This window comes from Pan paniscus, chromosome 16 (genome assembly GCF_029289425.2).
Source record: "Pan paniscus chromosome 16, NHGRI_mPanPan1-v2.0_pri, whole genome shotgun sequence".
NCBI classification, from domain to species: Eukaryota; Metazoa; Chordata; class Mammalia; order Primates; family Hominidae; genus Pan; species Pan paniscus.
This window is the reverse complement of record NC_073265.2, coordinates 65,824,037-65,848,539: the sequence shown is the minus strand read 5'-3', so window position 1 is coordinate 65,848,539 and position 24,503 is coordinate 65,824,037. Positions and strand designations below refer to the sequence as shown.

General features: G+C 38.7%; 1 protein-coding gene across 11 annotated transcripts in view; it reads left to right on the top strand.

Annotated features, from left to right (window-relative positions):
- SCAPER (S-phase cyclin A associated protein in the ER) overlaps window positions 1-24,503 on the top strand; it is a 568,863-nt gene that overhangs the window by 269,374 nt on the left and 274,986 nt on the right. For all 11 annotated transcript variants that reach the window (XM_034939208.4, XM_034939207.4, XM_063596813.1 and 8 more), the window contains one exon: window positions 22,740-22,805. In XM_034939208.4, coding sequence (XP_034795099.1) covers window positions 22,740-22,805 — 66 coding nt within the window. The remainder of the gene's footprint in view (window positions 1-22,739; window positions 22,806-24,503) is intronic.

The window sequence follows — 24,503 nt, the reverse complement described above, 5'->3', positions numbered from 1 at the left end:
TTCCTTATCATGATTCTGGGAGGTTAACATCATCCTGCTTATTTTAGGGATGACAAAACTGAGGTTCATAGAACTAACCTGACTAAAACTTCATAGCTATTAATTGGTAGAATTAAAATCAAGTCTGTCTGTGTCTTTAGTGTCCATATTCAGTGACAACATGTTGTTCTTCATTTAGACAAAGTCATTTAAAAGTATTGATGATGATAATGATGATGATCAACTCAAAAAAGGCTGTCCATTTTCCTTGTCCTTCTTTCTTGCCTAACTCTCCAGTTTTATCATGCTGCATCTTATTCCATATGGTGTTACCAAATGCAAATATTGTTTTATGCTGAGTGATAATTACTTTGACCCCCAGTGCCTCCTTTTCTTGTTCCTGCTGGGTGAGCAATTAGCCAAGTTCCTGTTTATGTTGAGAGAGTATTTAGTTAAGCAAGAATTTGAAAATAATTTATATTTAGATATTTTGGTATTGCGGGATCTGGCCAGCAACCCGCAATGCATCGAGGCTCTCTCTTTGTTCCCAGGCGGATCGGCAGATCGAGAAATAATAGACACATACAAGATAGTGAAAGCTGGGTCCAGGGGGTCATCGCCTTCTGGTCCCGTGGTGCCAACAATGCACTGGATGTACCAGCATTTATTATTAAGTTTAGTGAGGGCGGGAGTAGGTTGGTGAGGGATTTAGGGTCATTTGATTATGAGGTGAGATGGTCACATGGGGATGAAGTAATTCTTTAACATAACATCTGTATGCAGAAGTACAGTATACAGAGATAAGAATTTACAATATAGTGTGTGCATCAGTAATTTCTAACAGAGCCTTAAAACAGAAACACAGTCTTTTCATAACCTATGATTAGCAAAATATTAATCAGCAGTAACAGTTGCAGCAAAAGCTGGTTACAAACAATCCATAGAAACAGGACATGAAGCTAGACAACCGGTTAGACCAGAAATTCTCAGAAGGGAGTATGCCTTAACCCTAAAGAGGCCTAGAAGAGCCATGGCAAGATGAGGGTGTTTATAGCCCTATCTTATCCATATGGACAGGCACCCCTCATGCTTCCGTTTATAGGCACTCCACAAGGGTCACATTCCATTCCCAGAGCTATGAACATCTGCTTTTCTGGGATAGGCATCTTGGTGATGTGAAACCTCCCTGACTGCGCGTCCATTCATAGGCTCTCTGCAGGGGAAAGCACATCACGTGCTGTTGGCTCATTCTGGCAGTCCAACCTGGCATTGTCTTTACACAATCCTGCATGCAACTTTGTATTTACAGTAATCAGGAGCATTTCATCTTTTATTCCGTAGCAATAGTTTCAGGGGGTCTCCCTACATCTCCCCCTTTTCTCTGATTTAAATGAGCCATAGCAGTCATAGCTTGGCACTGATCACGATTGCATTGAAGAATATTTTTTCCAATTTTACATATGGACAATAAACCAATAGCACAAATTATACACAGAATAAAATTAATGATAGTGGATCCTCCCAAAGATTTTACCCATTGAATGGGGTTGAGATTAGATAACCCCTTAGAGATACCATCTAAAACTTCAGCACTGGATAAGCAGTTAAGTGTGCTTGAGAGGCCTCAAAAATCTGTTCTTTTAGCTTGCTTATGTCTAAACTTAAATTATCTTCACTTCCTTGTAAATAGCGTTTTACTGATTCCCAATTGTGAACAGACTCATTATATTGAAACGGAGTTATACAAAAATCGGAAGTATTCCAATCACATTGCATTTGTAATCTATGTTCTAAACTCATAATTCTATCTCCCATCCATATAACAGTTTGTCTCAGATCATTAATTTGATTGGCCAATTTTTGATCAATACTTGACTGAGAATTCCACATCCGAGTAGAATTTTTGCCATTTATCCACAAAATGAACAGTTTGAATAGATATATGTAATGCAACTCCAGCAGTAGCAGCAGTCACAGTAACAGCAATCAAGCCCATTATTATTGCAATTAATGTAAAAATAAATCGTTTACTCCTTTTGAGAATTTTTTGTAGAATATTATTAATAACATGGATAGAAGGGGAAGATTCCCAAGGCCTACGTATGGCTACGGGGAGCCAAATACCTTCTCTGGCTCTGACTATTAAAATACTATGATATTGATTAAAGGATGAGTCAATACAAGTATACAAGTAACAATTTACACAGGTAATTATGTTGGTTTTTGAACTAATATGCATCTTTCCTACTAATAACATATATGGTGGTTTAACACAACTTTTAAGTGGTATAGTTTTGTTGGACTCCATAAAGATAGTATATATATTTTAGGATGGTATTCTTTTTTGTGAATGTGGGGTTGGGGGGAATAGGTTGTATGAGAGGTGGTGGGGGGACATTAGCAACGGAGGGGTGTAAGTCCTCATAATCTTTACTGTCCCATCTTTGAATTGACCTTTTGATGATTGCCATAGTGATATTTTTGGCTGTGTGGAAATAGTAGTGTAAATCAATCTGTTGTCTTAGTTTTCAGGGTGACAAGGTAGATTTACTTATAACACTTTCTCCAGCCCAAACTCTCATACCAGTCATAGCTATAGTTAATCTCCATAATTCTGAATGTTCAGGTCTTCAGTGGGGAACAACAAACCTTGGCTTTGGAGGGGAAATCCCTGCCCCTTTCCACTGAAGAGGAAAAAAGGAGTTAAATCTATGATATAATAGGGGAGGGTTGTCACTACTTTTTTGATAAGTAATATCGTAGAGAAAATGTTGACAATCTCTGTGACCCTGAGAGCAATCATTAGTAATATGACCTTTAGAAGCCCAATCAACAATGGTGTAGTGAGAAGAATTAAATAACACAGTTCCTTCTGAACTAACACAGTCCTTCCATATTAATTATAGGTATAGGTTTGACTCAATTCTGTTAAAAGTGAAATTTCAGTATGTGATCAGCCTCTTTATTCCAGCATATAAAGTGTCTCTTTCTGGCAAAAGAACCCTGTTTTTCTCCTATTTATTCTTCCTTTCTGTTTTTAAAAACAAGACAGGCATTTTCTGTTTAGACTGTAGATCTAAATACACTAGGTTTGAATCCATCTATGTCATGTAACCTTGAGCAAGCTTCTTAACCTGTTAGTGTCTCAGTTTCCTCATCTGTAAAATGGTTGCCTAACTTGCAGGTTTATTATGAAAATTAAATAAATTAATTCATGTAAAGTGCTTATCACATATTAAATGCTGTATGAGATTTTAGAACCACACTAGGAATATTTTCAAAGGAAACAGCCAAATACATAAGTGTTCCTATTTTTAAAATACAGCAATGACCAATATTTTGTCATTCTCGACATAGTTTATATCCTTGAAGAAAATCCCATTTTGTATTTATTGGAACATAAGATTGGTTGACTATTTGAAAATCAATCAGTATAATTCACCACATTAATAGAAAATATTTATGAAGAAAAATTCTAATTTTCTCATTAGATTTAGAAAAAACATACATCTGTTCAACAGAAAAACCTCTTAACAGAGTGAGATTATTGAGGGAAACCTCCTCAATCTGGTAAAAGATATCAACCAAAACCTTAGAGGAAATATCATACTTAGTGATGAACTACTGAAAGCATTCCCTTTTAAGACAAGACAGAATATGTCTGCCACTGCCATGTCTATTTTATACTAAACTGGATATTGTAGTCAATTTGATAAGATTGAGGGGGAAATGTAAGAATCAGAAAGGGAAAAATAAAAGTGTCAATATTTATTGTTGTTAAAATTGTGAACTCTTGGTTGAGAGCAACTTAGATAAAGAAAACAGCATAAAAGATTTGATCAATAAATGAAATTAAAGAAAAAGAAAAAGATGACCTTACTGAACAGAAATCATAAAACAAAATGGCAAGCAACAAAAACATAAATTGGATTAAATCAAAATTAAGATTATGTGCTTCAAAAGATCCCATCAAGAAAGCAAAAAGACAACCCACACAATGAGAGAAGATATTTGTAAAAGATATTGGTAATGAAGGATTTATGTCCAGAATATATAAATAATTCTTGCAGCTCAGTAATAAAAATACAACTCAGTAACAGATGGACAAAGGAATTGACATTTCTCCAAAGGGGGAATAGACATTTCTCCAAAGAAGACATACAAATGAGCAGTATGTTCTTGAAAAGACACTCAGTCTAATTAGTCATCAGGGAAATCTAAATCAAGTTCATAATAGGATTCTGCTTTACAACAACTAGGATGAGTGGAATATATATATACACACACATATATATACACATATATATGTGTGTGTGTGTGTATGTATATATATATATATATATAAAATCACATATATATTGTAGAGATAGGGTTTCACTCTGTTAGCCAGGCTGGTATGCAGTGTTGCCATCATAGTTCACTGTAATCTTTTTTTTTTTTTTAATACTTTAAGTTTTAGGGTACATGTGCACATTGTGCAGGTTAGTTACATATGTATACATGTGCCATGCTGGTGCGCTGCACCCACTAACTCGTCATCTAGCATTAGGTATATCTCCCGATGCTATCCCTCCCCCCTCCCCCCTCCCCCCACCCCACAACAGTCCCCAGAGTGTGATATTCCCCTTCCTGTGTCCATGTAATCTCATTGTTCAATTCCCACCTATGAGTGAGAATATGCGGTGTTTGGTTTTTTGTTCTTGCGATAGTTTACTGAGAATGATGATTTCCAATTTCATCCATGTCCCTACAAAGGACATGAACTCATCATTTTTTATGGCTGCATAGTATTCCATGGTGTATATGTGCCACATTTTCTTAATCCAGTCTATCATTGTTGGACATTTGGGTTGGTTCCAAGTCTTTGCAGAGTGAACAGGCAACCTACAAAATGGGAGAAAATTTTCACAACCTACTCATCTGACAAAGGGCTAATATCCAGAATCTACAATGAACTCAAACAAATTTACAAGAAAAAAACAAACAACCCCATCAGTAAGTGGGCAAAGGACATGAACAGACACTTCTCAAAAGAAGACATGTATACAGCCAAAAAACACATGAAAAAATGCTCATCATCACTGGACATCAGAGAAATGCAAATCAAAACCACAATGAGATACCATCTCACACCAGTTAGAATGGCAATCATTAAAAAGTCAGGAAACAACAGGTGCTGGAGAGGATGTGGAGATATAGGAACACTTTTACACTGTTGGTGGGACTGTAAACTAGTTCAACTATTGTGGAAGTCAGTGTGGCGATTCCTCAGGGATCTAGAACTAGAAATACCATTTGACCCAGCAATCCCATTACTGGGTATATACCCAAAGGACTATAAATCATGCTGCTATAAAGACACATGCACACGTAAGTTCACTGTAATCTTGAACAACTTGGCTTAAGCAATCCTCCTGCCTCAGCCTCCCAAGAAGCTAGGACTACAGGCACGCACCACCATACCTGGCTAATTAAAAAAAAAATGTTGTGTGTAGAGATGGGGGGGGTCTCACTATTTTGCCCAGGCTGGTCTCAAACTCCTGATCCTCCCTTCTTGGCTGCCCAAAGTGTTACAGGTGGTGAGCCACTGCACCCAGCTGGATGAGTATATTTAAAAAGACGGTAACAAGAATGTGGAGAAATTGGAACCTTTATATTTTGGTAGTAGGAATGTAAAGTGGTGCATCTGCTTGGGAAAACAGTTTGGCAGTTCCTCAAAAAGTTAAACATAGGATTTCCATATGATCCAGTAATTCTGCTCTTAGATATATACCCTCAAGAATTGAAGACATATTCAAACAAAAATTTTATAGAGGTAGTAGATTAGTGGTGTGTAGAGATGGGATCAGAAGGAATGGAGTCAGGATTGACTGTAAATGGCTACAGGGTTTTATTCAGGAGGAGAAAATGTTCTAAAGTTAGGTGGTGGTGGTGGTGGCTGCATAGCCTTATGTATATACTCAAAAACATTATATTATACATTTTAAATGGATGGATTATATAGTGTATGAATTCTATCTCAAAGCTGTTTTTTTTTAAATAAAATGGCAGGAATAATACTAAACTTATCTTTCCTTATAATTATAAAGATTTCTCTTGGAAAAAAACAGAAATCCTAAATTATGTCAGTTAAAATGGTATGGTAGGGAACCACCAAAGTTCGTACCTCCACAATTTGGCAAAAACTATGAGAACCAATTTTTTTGGAACTCTGGAAAGTAATCAAAAGGCCACTGAAATCAAGGAAATGCTTAATCAAGTAAAATTAACTGAATATCAGTAGGAGAGTTTTGTGGCATTTTAACTTATCTTGGTCTCATACCTTACTCTCCACCTCAACAGCAGCCTTGAAGACAACAGCCTGTATTCCTGGTACAGATATCTACTTTTGGAGGCAACATAACAGACCATATTCTCAAAGAATTGTAATTGTCTGTTTCGCCCTGTCTGATGGCTCCCTGAAGGACTGGGTCAGATGATTTGTTTTTATTTTTACCTAACTCAGAATTCTCTCTCCTAGGGCTGAGGAGGCCACCTGAGAGATTTTTTTTTTTTTTAATTTAAAGGTAAATGTACTTAGTCACTATTTCCCAGGGAAAGGGAGAACAGTTGGGGTCAACAGTAGACTAACCAAAAAGCTTAGAGAGAAAGGCCAGAAATAGAGATCTCTGGGGAATAAGGGCTTTGTGAAAGCAAAAGAGAAGAAAAGCTTCACATATAAGGGATCCTTAGTATGTTTAACTGCCGATTTCTCACTGGAAATGATGGAGGCCACTTGGCAATGAGATGACACACTCAGTGTGCTGAAAGAATTTTTTTCAACCCTTTTAACCAAGAATTCTATATTTGGCAAAGCTTTCCTTCACAAAAGAAGGAGAAATTAATACATTCCCTGATAAACAGTAACTGAATTGCTTGTCACTAGTAGACCTGCCCTAACTCATTTTACGAAATCAGCATAACACTGCTACTAATGCCACATAAAGACAACACAAGAAATAAAATCTTCAGACCAATGTCCCTTATGAATATAGATGCAGTATTCCTCAAGAAAATATTTTAGGAATGCAGCAGCACATTTAAAGATTATATATCATCACCAAATGGGATTTATTCCAAGAATTCAGGGGTAGTTGACATAGAAAAAAGTCACACAATATAATATACCATATTAATAAAATGAAGGGGAACATAAACCATGATCAACTCAGTTCATGCAGAAAAAGTATTTAACAAAATCCGACCTTTTGTGATAAACACACCCAACAAACTAGGAATAGAAGGCAACTTTCTTAATCTGGTAAAGGATAATTAGGAAAATCTCACAGCTGACAGCCATACTCAATGGCAAAAGAATGAAAGCTTTCACCCTAAGATCAGGAAGAAGACATGAAAGTCCACTCTTGCCACTTCTCGCCTTGTTGTAATAGAATTTCTAGTGGCACATAGGCAAGAAAAACTAGTAAAAAGTATCCAAATTGGCAAGGAAGATATGAAACTATTTCTGTTTTAAGATGACGTCTTAAAACAGCACGTCCTCAAATAATGTTGTTTCATTATAACATTGATGAGGAAAAAAAAATCAATTCCTGGCCAGGGCCACTGTCTATGTTGAATTTCCACATTCTCCCTGTGTCCGCATGGGTTTTTTCCCTGTACTCTGGTTTCCTCCCACATCTCAAAGATGTGCACATTAGGTTAATTGGCACGTCTAAATTGTACCAGTATGAGTGAATGTAGATATGTATTTGAGTGCACCCCATGATGAAGTGATGTCCTGTCTAGGGTTGGTTATGGCTTGTACCCTGAGCTGCTGGGATAGGTTCTGGCCTATAGACTTTGATAGGCTCCAGAGACCCTGAACTGGAATAATTGGGTAAATAATTACCTTGTTTTCATTAATTTTTCTTAAATGTATATAGAGCTCAGATTTATTTCAGTGTTTAATATTAGAAATGTTTCAGTCTCTATTTAGAAGTTTGGTGATGATTTTGTGACCAGAAACATACCATAGCAACCTTATTCTTGTTAATATTAATTAGCCTATGTTAAAATTAGTTTTGCTATACCTTGTTAAAATTGCAGTTTCAAGAACCTATCTACTACATTGAGGACTTACTGTACTTACAGTATCATAAATAATACACACACACACACACACAAATACCCACACCCAATTTTACTGTGCTAATAAAGGAATTTAGCAAAGTTTCAAGAAACAAGATCAACATACAAAAATAGGTCATATTTCTATATACAAACAATGAGCAATCCAAAAATGAAATTAAGAAAGCAATTACATTTGGCAATGGCATCTAAAAGAATAAAGTAATTAATAATACATTTAACCAGAGTGGTGTAAGACTTGTATGTTGGAAACTACAAACGTTATTAAGAGAATTTAAAGAAAACCTGAAAAATTGAAAGACATTCTATGTTTCATGCTTTAGAAGACTTAATATTCTTGAGATGGTGATACTCCCAAAATTGGTATACAGCTTCAGTGTAATCCCTGTCAAAATTCCAATAGCCTCTTTTGTAGAAATGAACAAGCTAATGCTAAAATTTATATAGAAGGGGGCAGCCAAGATGGCTGAATAGAAACAGCTCCACTCTGCAGCTCCCACCAAGAAGGATGAAAATGGCAAGAATTCTGCATCTTCAACTGAAGTACCAAGATTCTCTCATTGGGACTGACTAGGCAGTTGGCATGACCCATGGAGAGTGGGGAAAAGCAGGGTGGAGTGAGGGTCTACCTGGGAGCTGCATAGGGCAAAGGGAGCTCCCTCCCCCAGGCAAGGGAGGCAGTGAGGGACTATGCTACTCCTCCCTGAAAACCATGCTTTTCCCACAGATCCTTGTAACCTGTGGATAAGGAGGTCCCCTCATGAGCCCACGCCACCAGGGCCTTGGGTGCCAAGCACAGAGCTGTGCAGAATCATGGCAGCTGCTCAGGTGGGCGGCTGCTCGAGTAGGCACTGAGACACGGGAGTTTTTGCATACTATGGCTCTGGGAACTCAAGTGAGGCAGGAGATCCATCCACTCCATGGGAAGGGGGCTGAAGCCAGGGACCAAAGTGGCCTCCTTCAGTGGGCCCCAACTCCCTATAAGCTAAAACCACCGGCTTGGAATACCCACCAGTGCAGCAGGCTGTAGACTGCCCTAAAGACCAAGTTCCAGGCGGAGAGGGGTGACCACCATCACTGTGGCTCCAGTCAGCTGTTTTCCCCTGCTGCAGGTGCCAGTAAGACTGGGCATTTTGGACAGGGAGCAATTCCCCACAGTGCAGCACAGTGGCTGGGATAGTTTGTGGCCAGACTGCTTCTTTAAGCAGGACCCCAATCCACTCCTCCTCACCAGGCAAGTCCTCCCTGTGGGAATTGCAGCATCCCCAGCCAGGTGTTTATGGACAGAACTCTGATATCCCTGAGAGAAGCCCCTAGGAGGAGGGGTGCCTGCGGTATGGTGGATCAGCAGTCTTAATGTTTTCTGCCTGCTGGCTCTGGTGAGTCAGGGCAGCCCGGATGAGGGGGATTCCCCCTAGTGTAGCACACCTGCTCTGCCAAGGGGCAGCCAGACTGCTTATTTAAGCAAGACCCTGATCCCGTTCCTCCTGACTGAGTGAGACGTCCCAATAGAGTTCGCCAGACAGCTCATACAGGAGTGTTCCAGCTGGCATCAGGTTGGTGCCCCTCTGGGTCAGAGCTCCCAGAGGAAGGAGCAGGCTGCCATCTTTGTTGTTCGGCAGCGTCCACTGGTGATAATTCCAGGAGTGGGAAGGGCCCAGGGAAATAGGGTCTGGAGTAGATCCCCAGCAAATGGCAGCAGCCCTACAGAAGAGGGACCTGACTGTGAAAAGAAAAATAGCAAGAGCAAAAACAACATCAATGAAAAAGACCCCACAAAAACCCCATTTAAAGGTCAGCAGCAGGCTGGGCACGGTGGCTCACACCTATAATCCCAGCCAGCACTTTGGGAGGCCGAGGCAGGCGGATCACCTGCAGTCAGGAGTTCGAGACCAGCCTGGCCAATATGGTGAAACCCTGTCTCTATTAAAAATACAAAATTGAGCCGGGTGTGGCGGTGCATGCCTGTAATCCCAGCTAACCAGGAGGCTGAGGCAGGAGAATTGCTGGAACCTGGGAGGCGGAGGCTGCAGTGAGCTGAGATTGTGTCACTGCACTCCAGCCTGGGTGACAGAGCAAGATTCCATCTCAAAAAAAAAAAAAAAGTCAGCAGCCTCAGAGATCAAAGGAAATAAATCCATGAAGATGAGAAAGAATCAGTGCAAAAATGCTGAAAACTCAGAAAGCCAGAGTGCCTCTTCTCCTCCAAATGATCACAACACGTCTCCAGCAAGGGCACAGAACTGGGCTGAAGCTGAGACGGATGAATTGACAGAAGTAGGCTTCAGAAGATGGGTAATAATGAACTTTGCTGAGCTAAAGGAGTATGTTCTGACTCATTGCAAAGAAGCTAAGAATCATGATAAAACATTACAGGAGCTGGCTGGGTGTAGTGGCTCATGCCTGTAATCCCAGCACTTTGGGAGACCGAGGTGGGTGGATCACAAAGTCAGGAGATTGAGACCATCCTGGCTGACACTGTGAAACCCCATCTCTACTAAAAATACAAAAAAAAGAAAGCCGGGCTTGATGGCAGGCACCTGTAGTCCCAGCTGCTCAGGAGGCTGAGGCAAGAGAGTTGTTTGAACCCAGCAGGTGGAGGTTGCAGTGAGCTGAGATTGCGCCACTGCACTCCAGCCTGGGCGACAGAGTGAGACTCTGTCTCAAACAAACAAACAAAAAACCATTACCGGAGCTGTTACCCAGAATAACCAGTTTAGAGAGGAATGTAAATGACCTGATGGAGCTGAAAAACACAACACAAGAACGTCACAATGCAAACACAAGTATCAGTTGCCAAATAGATCAAGGGGAAGAAAGGATATCCGAACTTGAAGACTGTCTTCCTGAAATAAGGCAGGCAGACAAGATTAGAGAAAAAAGAAAGAAAAGGAACAAACAAAACCTCTGAGAACTATGGGACTGTTAAAAGGCCAAACCTGTGACTGATAGGGGTAACTGAAAGAGATGAGGAGAATGGAACCAAGTTGGAAAACACACTTTAGGATATCATCCTGGAGAACTTCTCCAACCTAGCAAGACAGGCCAATATTCACATTCATGACAACCAAAGAACCCCAGTAAGATACTTCACAAGAAGATCAACCCCAAGACGTATAATCTTCACATTCTCCAAGGTCAAAGTAAAGGAAAATATGTTAAGGGCAGCCAGAGAGAAAGGCCAAGTCACCTATAAAGGGAAGCCCATCAGACTAACAGCAGACATCTCAGCAGAAACCCTACAAGCCAGAAGAGATTGGGGGTCAGTATTCATCATTCTTAAAGAAAATCCAACCTAAAATTTCATATCCGGCCAAACTAAACTTCATTAGTGAAGGAGAAGTAAAATCTTTTTCAGACGAGCAAATGCTGAGGGAATTTGTCACCACCAGGCCTGCCTTGCAAGAGCTCCTGAAGGAAGCGCTACATATGAAAAGGAAAGAACGTTACCAGCCACTACAAAAACATGCTGACATACACAGACCAGTGACATTATGAAGCAACTACATAAAGAAGTCTGCAAAATAGCCAGTAAGCATCGTGATGACAGGATCAAATCCACACATAACAATATTAACCTTAAGTGTAAATGGGCTAAATGCCCAAATTAAAAGACACAGAATGGCAAGCTGGATAAAGAGTCAAGATCCATCAGTGTGCTGCATTCAAAAGCTCCATCTCACATGCAAAGACACACATAGACCGAAAATAAAAGAATGGAGGAAAATTTACCAAGCAAATGGAAAACAAAAAAGCAGGGGTTGCAATCTTAGTTTCTGACAAAACAGACTTTAAACCAACAAAAATAAAAAAAGACAAGGGCATTACATAATGATAAATGAGTCAATTCAACAAGAAGAGCTAACTGTCCTAAATATCTATACAGCCAGTATAGGAGTACCCAGATTCATAAAACAAGTTCTTAAGAGACCTACAGAGAGACTTAGACTCCCACACAATAGCAGTGGGAGACTTTAACACTCTACTGTCAATATTAGATCATCAAGACAGAAAATTAATAAAAATGTTCAGGACTTGAACTCAGCTCTGGATCAAGTGGACCTGATAGATATCCACAGAATTCTCTACCCCAAAACAACAGAATATACATTCTTCTTGGTGCTTCATTCCACTTACTCTAAAATTGATCACATAATTGGAAGTAAATCACTCCTCAGCAAATGCAAAAGAACTGAAATAATAACGGTCTCTCAGACCACAGCGCAATCAAATTAGAACTCAAGATTAAGAAACCCATGCAAAACCACACAACTACATGGAAATTGAACAACCTACTCCTGAATGACTCTTGGGTAAATAATGAAATTAAGGCAGAAGTTAAGAAATTCTTTGAAACCAATGGAACAAAGAGACAACGTGCCAGAATCTCTGGGACACAGCTAAAGCAATGTTAAGAGGCAAATTTATAGCGCTAAATACCCACATCAAAAACCTAGAAAGATCTCAAATCAGCACCTTAACATTACAACTAAAAGAACTAGAGAACCAAGAGCAAACAAACCCCAAAGCTAGGAGAAGAAAAGAAATAACCAAGCTCAGAGCAGAACTGAAGGAGATAGAGATGTGAAAAATCCTTAAAAAAATCAGTGAATCCAGGGGCTGGTTTTTTGAAAAAATGGATAAAGTAGATAGACAGCTAGCTAGACTAATAAAGAAGAAAATAGAGAAGAATCAAGTAGACACAATAAAAAATGATAAATGGGATATCACCAATGACCCCACAGAAATAGAGAATACTGTGTTTCCACAGTACTATATACTGTATAGACTCCACCATCAGAGAATACTATAAATACCTCTATGCAAGTAAACTAGAACATCTAGAAGAAATGGATAAATTCCTGGACATGAACACCCTCCCAAGACTGAACCAGGAAGAAGTTGAATCCCTGAATAGATGAATAACAAGTTCTGAAATTGAGGCAGGTGATAAATAGCCTACCAGCCAAAAGAAAAGCCCAAGACCAGATGGATTTATAGCTGAATTCTACCAGAAGTTCAAAGAAGAGCTGGTACTATTCCTATTGAAACTATTCCAAAAAATTGAAAGGGAGGGACTCCTCCCTAACTCATTCTATGAGGCCAGCACCATCCTGATACCAAAACCTGGCGCAGATACAACAAAAAAAGAAAACTTCAGCTAATATCCCTGATGAACATCAATGCAATGATTCTCAATAAATACTGGCAAACTGAATACAGCAGCACATGAAAAAGCTTATCCACCACAATCAAGCTGGCTTCATCCCTGGGATGCAAGGCTGCTTCAACATATGCAAATCAGTAAACATAATTCATCACATAAACAGATCTAAAGACAAAAACCACATGATCATCTCAATAGACACAGAAAAGGCCATTGATAAAGTTCAACATCCCTTCATGTCAAAAACTCTCAATAAACTCGGTATTGAAGGAACATACTTCAATAATAATAGCCATTTATGACAAACTCACAGCCAATATCATACTGAATGGGCAAAAGCTGGAAGCATTCCCCTCAAAAACTGGCCTAAGACAAGGATGGCTTCTCTCACCACTCCTATTCAACATAGTTTTAGAAGTTCTGGCCAGGGCCATCAGGCAAGAGAAAAAAATAAAGTGTATTCAAATAGGAAGAGAGGAAGTCAAAGTGTCTTTGTTCACAGATGACATGATCCTATATCTAGAAAACCCCATTGTCTCAGCCCAAAAGCTTCTTAAGCTGATAAGCAAAGTCTCAGGATACAAAATCAATGTGCAAAAGTTACAAGCGTTCCTATACACCAACATTAGGCAGAGAGCCAAATCATGGATGAACTGCAATTCACAAGTTCTCCAAAGAGAATAAAATACTAGGAATACAGCTAACAAGGGAAGTGAAGGACCTCTTCAAGGAGAACTACAAACCACTGCCCAAAGAAATCAGAGCAGACACAAACAAATGGAAAAACATTGAATGCTCACAGATAGGAAGAACCAGTATTGTTCAAATGGCCATAGTGCCCAAAATAATTTATAGTTTCAAAGCTATTCCCATTAAACTATCATTGACATTCTTCACAGAATTAGAATAAACTTTTAAAATTCATATGGATCCAAAAAAGAGCTTGTATAGCCAAGACAATCATAAGCTAAAAGAACAAAGCTGGAGACATCACGCTACCCAACTTCAAACTATATTATAGGGCTACAGTAACCAAAATAGCATGGTACTGGTACATAAACAGGCACCTAGACCAATGGAACAGAATACAGAGCCCAGAAATAAGGCCACACACCTACAACTATCTGATCTTTGACAAGCCTGACAAAAGCAATGGGGAAAGGATTCCCTATTCAATGAATAGTGATGGAATAACTGGCTAGCCATATGCAGAAGATTGAAACTGGACCTTTTCCTTATACCATATACAAAAGTTAAATCAAGATGGATTAAAGACTTAAATGTAAAACCCAAAACTATAAAAACTGTGGAAGACAACCTCAGTAGTACCATTAGGGACATAGGCACGGGCAAAGATTTCATGACGAAATTGCCAAAAGTAATTGCAACAGAAGAAAAAGTTGACAAATGAGATCTAATTAAACGAAAGAGCCTCTGCACAGCAAAAGAAACTATCAGAGCAAATAGGCAACCTACAGAATGGGAGAAAATTTTTGCAATCTATGCATCTAATAAAGGCCTAATATCCAGAATCTACAAGGAACTTAAACTTACAAGAAAGAAAACCCCATTAAAAAGTGGGCCAAGGACATGAACAGACACTTCTCAAAAGAAGACATTCATGCGGCCAACAAACGTATGAAGAAAAGCTCAACATCACTGATCATTAGAGAAATGTAAATCAAAACCACAGTGAGATACCATCTCATGCCGGTCAGAATGGCAATTATTAAAAAGTCAAGAAACAACAGAGGCTAGTGAGGTTGTGGAGAAATAGAAGTGCTTTTACACTGTTGGTGGGAAAGTAAATTAGTTCAACCATTGTGAAAGACTGTGGTGATTCCTTAAAGATCTAGAACCAGAAATACCATTTTACCCAGCAATCTCATTACTAGGTATATACCCAAAGGAATAAAAATCATTGTTACAATGGTACATGTGTGCGTATGTTCATTACAGCACTATTCACAATAAAAAAGACATGGAATCAACCCAAATGCCCATCAACGATAAACTGGATTAAGAAAATGTGGGACATATACACCATGGAATACTATGCAGCCATAAAAAGGAATGAGATCATGTTCTTTGTAGGGACATGAATGGACCTGGAAGCTATTATCCTCAGCAAACTAACACAGGAACAGAAAACCAAATACCACTTGCTCTCAGTTACAAGTGGGAGCTGAACAATGAGAACACATGGACACAGGGAGGGGAACAACACACAATGGGGCCTGTCAGGGGGTGTGGTTCGGGGTGGGAGAGCATTAGGAAAAATAGCTAATGCATGCTGGGCTTAATACCTAGGTGATGGATTGATAGGTGCACCAAACCATCATGGTGCACATTTACCTCTGTAACAAATTTCCATATCCTGCACATGTACCCCAGAGCTTAAAATTTTAAAAAAAAATTATATAGAATTACAAGAGACCTCCTGGTAGCCAAAACAATCTTGAAAAAGAAGAAGAAAGAGGACTGAATTTCTCAATTTCAAAACTTACTACAAACCTATAGTAATTAACTGTTAACATAAGGATAGACATATAAATTATGTTATTAATCTATATTCTATTACATTCTAATCCATTAGAATTGAGAGTCCAGAAATATATCCAGGTGTTTATTGCCAAGCTTTGATGTCTGCCAGTAGACCATACATATTTTAAAAGATACATTTCCATGGAACATTTATAAAACATAAACATACAACAAAACACGAAAGACCAAGAATTCTAATTCCTCTAATTCTGAAATGGAAATTATATATTCGTTATGCATAAATCAGTAAAACTCGAAATTTATTATAAAAGGTCAATCACCACCACCTCTGAAAATAAACAATGATTTTAACACAGCAAAAAAATTGAATACACTTAACTAGAGAAGATGTACGAACAGCAAATACCCACATAGTAGGTTGTTTAAATCATTATTAGGAAATTGCAAATTAGACCACAGTGAGATACCACTATACACCCACAGGAATTTCTAAAGTTAAGAAGATTGGCCAAACCAAGTATTGGCCAGGACTAAAGCAACTGTAACTTTCATACTTTACTGGTAGAAGTGAAAATTGGAATGATTACTTCAGAAAATACTTCGCTCATTTAAAGTTCAGAAAATACTTTGGTCATTTAAAGTTAAGTACATGCTTATTAAATGACCCACTCCTAGGTAATTTATCTGTGATAAATGAAAACATTTTTCACCCAAGGACTTGTCTGCAAATTTTCATATTAGCTTTATTCATAGTAATCCTAATCTGGAAAAAAGTGAAATGCCTAACTTGTGAGTGGATAAACAAATTTTCAGGTGTCTGAACAGTGGAACATTATTAAGCAATAAAGAGTAATGAACTAGTGATACATTCAGCAGTTTAAATGAATCTCAAGAGCTTGATGCTAAATGAATTAATTTAGAGACAATAGTGTAGATTGTAGTAATTGTATATTCTAGAAAGCCTTACTGGTAGAAAACAGATGGCTGATTTCTAGGAGCAAGAGGCAGGGGAAGACATTGACTAGAAAGAGACAAAAGAGAACTTTGTGGTGTAGTGGAAATCTTTCATATCATGATTTGATTTTGATTATACTGGGGTACACAATAGTGAAAACTCATTGAATTATACACAAATTAAAAATTTTTTATTGTATGGAAATTATACCTCCATAAAACTGACCAAATTTTTCTCAAATCATAGAAAAAATTAATTTTTTGGAAGCAAGGGTGACAAAAGAAAACATTTTCAGTATGAATTGTTAGGAGTAAATCAAAGTGAAAACTACAGATTGTTTGAAATTTACGACAGTATGAAACTTACAGGATGCTACCAAAGCTTTGCTCAGAATGAAATTTTTGCTTTAAATGATTTTGTTATCAATTGATGTAGAAATGATCTAAATAACTCAAGGAGCTAGAACGATATTGTTATCACCCCCATGGAAAAAAAGATTCATGGATTTACTTAGTTTTATTTAACAAATACACAGGTGACACTTACAATATACTATTTTTTATAAAGATAAAAAAAAGAGGTTTAATTTCTGAGAAGATTTGTAAAATAGCCTCTTTTTTTAATAAAACAAGAAGATTTGTTTTGTTAGCAAGACAGCTAATAAAAAATAAAATGGAGCATACATATATCCCACATTATGACTGAGAGGGAGTATAACCAAGATGATATTGAGATTAATAATGAACAAATGCAGTGTACAACACTACACCAATGAAATTTTTAATCTTACCAAAGTAGACAAGCATCTGAAAACCAAATCATCAAATTGTGACAGTATATTTGAAAGGATTCTCTCAACCTTATCTCTTGCTATTCTCACATTTTAATCTTTTGCTCTGACCAAATGGGTCTCCACAATGTTCTAAGCATAACTTGTATTTTTCCTTACGTTCAGCATTGTTTACTCAATTTTCTCTGGTAATAATGCCATTTCCTTTGTATTCGGAGACCACCTGACTTTTAAGAGAGTACACATTCCATTTCCTTCAGGAAACAGCTGGAAATGAACATATCACATTACTTACCTGTCACTTACTCTGCCCCATGGAATTATATTTTTTGTTTGTTTGTTTGAGACAGAATCTCTCTCTGTCATCCAGGCTGGAGTGCAGTGGTGTAATCTTGGCTCATTGCAACCTCCGCCTCCCAGGTTCAAGCGATTCTCATGCTTCAGCCACCTAATTAGCTGGGATTACAGGCGTGCGCCACCACACCCAGCTAATTTTTGTATTTTTGGTAGAGACAGGGATTTGCCATGTTGGCCAGGCTGGTCTTGAACTCCTGACCTCAAGTGATCCACCCGCCTCAGCCTCTCAAAGTGCTAGGATTACAGGCGTGAGCCACCGAACGTGGCTGGAATTATGTATCTTTTTATGCTGTTATGTCATCTTCTTCCTTCTGCAGACTAAGTTTCTTGAATATTCTCATTATGTATATACCTCTTTGTATCCCCCTCCCATACTATAGTTTATACAGAGTCAAACTGGAAATAAATATTTAATTGAATGCTAAAAGTGAATCAAATGGGAGGTGCTTCCGGGTGGTTGACTAGAGGCATCTAGTGTGTGCCTCCTCCACAACAAAGAACCAAAATAGTGAGTAGATAATCACGCTTTGAACAGATCATCTAAGAATATTGGCATTCAACCGAGAAGTGACAGGAGACACCTAAAGCAAGCTTGTCCAGTGCACATCCTGCAGGCCGCATGTGGACCAGGATGGCTTTGAATGTGGCCCAACACAAATTCGCAAACTTTCTTAAAGCATTATGAGATTTTTTTTGTGATTTTTTTAAAGCTCATCAGCTGTCGTTACTGTTAGTGTATTCTGTGTGGCCCAAGACAGTTCTTCTTCCGTTGTGGCCAGGGAAGCCAAAAGATTGAACACCCTGACCTAAAGCAAGATAGGAGAGGAAAGTGAGGTAGCCTGTTCTTCTGCGATCAGCTGGGAGCCTGGAGAGGCTCCCCAGTGTGGGGAAAGAAGAAGTGCGTGATCCCCAGCAGTCCACATTCCCACCGTGGACTCCTGCATCCAGCCATGGGGCAGCCCCTGCAACTAACAAGAAGCTACTTGGAGACCATATAAAGGTATTGTTCCAGAGAGGGAGTCCATGCTTGGGCCTCACATACTCCTGAGCCCTGAGCAGCTACAGAAAGGTGCCACAATCAGAGTCTGCCTCCTACCAGAGCTACATTCTGCCCAGGGATCCAACAGCTTCTGCATTTCCATAACTCAAACCCTGTTGACATTCCCCACCCTCAGCCAGCACCAGAGTTGGCTACTGCCTCCAGGGATGAAGTGAGAGCCATTGTCAAAGACCCTACTGCCCCTAGCGGTGAGGCCACTGTAACATCTTCATATGTCCAAGAATGAACTTCCCTGCCAACAGCAGCCACCACTGTGGGCCGCTGAACCTGGGGCCAAAGCACAAGCAATGTGCATGCTTCCCAGCTGCCTCTGCATATGGGTGCTGCTGAGAGCAACCTCATTCTCCCTAGTAGTGGGGCTCCAGTGCATCCACTGCCATGCCCACCCAAGCATTCTGCCTTAGGCCTGAGTATTACCCCATGCTGGCCCACCAAAGCCAGCACCTACACATACCACCAGAGTGCCTGACGACAGATCCACCCAGCTCATCTCCACACCCCCAGTAACCAAGCGTGTTGCCCAGGGGCCTGGGGACTGCCCAGCCCAGTCCACCACTGTTGGTACCCGAGTACTCTTTCTGGGGGCTTAAGGGAAAGCCCACCCAACCTGTCATTGCCATCACCGTGGGGGTTCATCCACCTGCAAGCCTGGGGATTAGACTGCCAGCCCATGAAGGCTACCACGAACAACATGAGAGTGAACTACTTGGGATCCAGAGGTTATTCCTGCCAATGCTACTGCCATTGCCCATACCATGGCCCCAGAACCCACCTTCCTCACTAGCCCATTGTTGCAACCTCTGTCACCAGAGCAAGCTGCCTGTAGGCCCAAGAATCAGCTCACCTGGACCTGCTAACACCGGTATCAGTGTTTGTCACTGTGGAGTCTAAAAACAAGTACATTTGGCCCACTGCTGCCACTACTGGGGCTTGAGGTGTCCCCATCCCCAGCAAAACTTCACCAGAACCTTTACTAACAACCCTACTGTAAATCACTGAGGAAATCACAGACACCACTGATGCTGTTTACAACTGAAAAACAGCATATGTGACATATGCAACATCATAAGGTGACAAAATACTCAAATTTGCAGTGTCCCAGAAGGTGAAGAAAAAATGAAAGGTAACTTAATAGGAATAGCATTGAATCTGCAGGTTACTTTGGGCAGCCATTTTAATGATATTGATTCTTCCAATCCATGAGCCCCTATGGAATGTTTTTTCATTTATTTGTATCATATATGATTTATTTCAGTAATGTTTTGTAGTCCTCCTTGTAGAGATCTTTCACTTCCTTGGTTTAAATGTATTCCTAGGTATCTTATTTTTGTGTATGTGTGGCCATTGTAAATGGGATTATAGTCTTGATTTGGCTCTCACCTTCAATGTTATTGGTGTATAGAAATGCTACTGATTTTGTACATTGATTTTGTATCCTGAAACTTTACTGAAGTCGTCTATCGGTTCTAGGAGCCTTTTGGCAGAGTCTTTAGAGTTTTCTAGGTATAGAATCATATTGTCAGTGAAGAGAGATAATTTGACTTATTTTCCTGTTTGAATGCCTTTTATTCTCTTGCTGATTGCTCTGGCTAGGACTTAAAATATGTTGAATAGGAGTAGTGAGAGTGGACATCCTTGTCTTGTTCCTGTTCTTCAGGGAAATGCTTCCAGCTTTGGCCCATCCACTATGGTATTGGCTGTGGGGTTGCCATAGATGGCTTTTATTATTTTGAGGTATGTTCCTTCAATTCTAGTCTGTTGAGGGTTTTTTATCATGAAGGGATGTTGGATTTTATTGAAAACTTCTTCTGCATCTATTGAGATGATCATATGGTCTTTGTTTATCAATGTCATTTTTTACAAAATTATGAAAAGCTATTCTGAAATGCATATGGAGCCATAAAAGAGCCTGAAGAGCCAAAGCAATCCTAAGCAAAAAGAGCAAAATGGGAGGCATCACATTACCCAATTTCAAACTATACTATAAGTCTACAGTAACCAAGAGAGCATGGTACTGGTACAAAAGCAGACACGTAAGACCAATGGAACAGAACAGAGAACCCAGAAATAATGCAGCACACCTATAGCCATCTGATCCTTGGTAAAGCTGACAAAAATAAGCAATGAAGAAAGGACTCCCCATTTAATAAATGGTGCTGAGATAACTGGCTAGCCATATGCAGAAGAAATAAATTAGACCCCTACATTTCATCATATACAAAAGTTAACTCAAGATGAATGAAAGATTTAAAGGTAAGACCTCTAAACTATAAAATTCCTAGAAGAAAGCCTAGGGAATACCATTCTAGACAATGGCCTTGGCAATGAATTTATGACTAAGTCCTCAAAAGCAATTGTAATAAACACAAAAACTGACAAGTGGGACCTAATTAAAGAGCTTCTGCTCAGCAAAAGAAACTGTCAATGGAGTGAACAGATAACCTACAGAATGGGAGAAAGTATTTCACAAACTATGCATCCAAAGGTTTAATATCCAGAATCTATAAGGAACTTAGACAACTGAATAAGCAAAAACCAAATAAAGCCATTAAAAGGTGGGCAAAGGACATGAACAGACACTTCTCAAAAGAAGACATACAGTCAGCCAAAAGACATAAAAAATGCTCACAGGGTGAGGTGCCACACTCTTAAACAACTGGATGTCACATGAACTCATTATTATTCATTCCTATAAGGAGGGCACCTAGCTATTAATGAGAGATCCACCCCTGTGATCCAGCCACCTTTCATTGGGCCCCACTTCCAACATTGGGGATCGCATTTCCACATGAGATGTGGAGGGGACAAATATCTAAATTATATCTTAGGGATAATACCATATTGAATTTTTAGATACTTGTGATATTATTGAATGTACAGCAGCCAGCACAATGCTTGGAACATACTCCACCATGCATAATTGTTACTTTTCCCACCTTTCAGATGAGGTCACAATTACTTGTAGCTACCAAGTAGTTATTTCTCCATTTTGACATGCAAAATGTTTATATTTGTAAAAATCTTTATAAAAATCTTAATATTTAGGCTGATGGCAATGAGCATACTTAGGTTGAAAAAATATGTACTTTTATATTTTATTCCAATTTAGATATTTCTTTATTCCAAAGCATCATCTGTCTAGTTTGCTTTTTTCCTCATTAGGGCTATTGTAATTTGCATTTTTCTCACTTTTTTAGGTAGGAGTATTTTTTTTTTCACCTGTCATTGTTCTCTAGATTGTTTTACATTGTGGGTAATTTTTTCGTAGATCACTGGATGAATTCTTTGACAACAGGATCCTTTGGATGAGCAGTTAACATTTAAATTGGCATTTTCCTCTTTTTTTTCTCCAAAAAGAGAAATGTACAAATTAAGTCAACAATGGATTGCTATAGTGAGAACTGTCTTAGATCAGTGACTAGCTTGATGACTGTCACCTACTAGTTTAGGCAAGCCGGAGCCTAGTTAGAAAGGGGCAGAGAAGTATCTCAAATTTTTCTGAACCTTTGGTATTTAGTCAGTATAAAAAACAAAAAACACATCTTTGAGAGTCTGGTCACGTTATTTCCACTGTCTTTTTAGTTATTTCTAAAATTAAATGACTTTTTTTGTATTATTCTTTACCTGTATTTATCTTTTCATTGTATAACTCTTGAGGTACATAGGTAGTCAGCCACTTCAATCACCAGATTTAATAGGCTGAGTGTTACATTTAATAGGGGAAAAATACAGCCAACATTTTGGTTTATTATAAAAATTAGCAGTGAAATAACTGTGTTAAAACTTTTTTTCTCTTCAGGGCTAAGGAATATGAGAGTTTAATGGAAACCAAAAATTCTGGCTCTGATTCACCTTATAAAGCAAAGTGAGTATTCCACATTTTAGTTCTCCTTTTCTTCAGTCTATGCCTGTAACAAAAGTGTATCTCAACCATCATGTTATGTCTGTAATAAGGTTCTTTGATTCTAATTTCTAGAACAGCATTCTCTTAACACAGTAGTATCCAACTAGAGGAGAGTTTGCTGAGGATATTTGGCCATGTCTGGGCACAGTTCTTGTGAGCACAACTTGGGGCTGCTACCATCAAGTGGGTGGAGGCCAAGGATTCTGCTATATATTATTCAATGTATAAGACAACCCTCACAGAGAAAACTATCTCATCCAAAATGTTAATAGTACCAAGGTTGAGAATCCCTGTTCTAACAGATCAGGTTCTGGCAAAGCAAGGCTGTGCTGGTGCTTGCTCTGAGGAGATCTCTTTAAGGATTGTTCCTCGGGCCAGTCCGTAAAGAGAATCAGAATTCTCTAATGCTAATTCTCATGAGATTTTAGATGAGAATTTAGACTTCACCATTGAGGTGTAAATGTAATTAAATAATAGCTAGGTAAACAAAGGCATCATCATTTTGTTTCTCTTAAAAATACTGTCAGTAGAGCTGCAGTGAGAAAAGTACTTAGAAACACTATTGAAGGGAGTACAGACTAGTATGGTCTTGTTGAAAAGCAGTGTGCATTAGCAGTTTAGGAAGTCCTATTCAGACCTAAGCCTGCTCAGTGGAATAGCGCAAAATGTGCTCAGATATTTATATACATAGATGACTCTTTTAAAAAAATTTTTTTTATTTTAAGTTCTGCAGTACATGTGCAGGATGTGCAGGTTTGTTACATAGGTAAACATGTGTCATGGTGGTTTGCTGTACCTGTCAACCCATCACCTAGGTATTAAGCCCAGCATGCATTAGCTATTTGTCTTGATGCTCTCCCTCCTCTTGTCCCCCCCTCGACAGGCCCCAGCGTGTGTTGTTCCCCTCCCTAAGTTTATGTGTTCTCCTTGTTGAACTCCCCCTTATAAGTGAGAACATGTGGTGTTTGGTTTTCTGTTCCTGCATTAATTTTGCATAGATGACTCTTTTACTGGTACTTTTAACAGTGAAAAAGTCAAAAAACAATTTAAGTGCCCCAAGTTGAGGAATATCCATAACCACTTGTTGGTGTACATATGCTATAGAATGTTAATGTAGCCATTATTTGCATTTACAGTAGAAATATTCTTGCCTGTCAAAAGATACCAGTCAGCTTACTACTTTTATTTATTATTGTTCTGAAAGTATTAGGCATTGTAATAAAAAGATAAATACATATAAAACATTAAAGAAGTAAGAAAATTATCAAGATTAGGAAGATACTGTATATCACAAATACTGTGTATCAGGAGAATGGAGTGCAGAACTAGTAGAAGCAACAAGAGAAATCAATTCAGTAGGATGGTGGATTACCAAATTAATATAATAACAATCATAGGTAACATTTACTGAGCCATTACCTTATGCTAGACTCTATGTGTGCTAACTCATTCCTGACAATAATTCTATGAGGTTAATTAGGGAAACTAAGCTCTAGAGAGGGTAACTTGCCTGAAGCTACACAACAGCATATCTAGCATACCAAAAATTAATAACTTTTCTTTGCAATAACCACTTAGAAAATATAAATATATTTACAATAGCAATAAAAAGAAGTAAAATATTTAAGAGAAAACATATATATATATATATATATATAT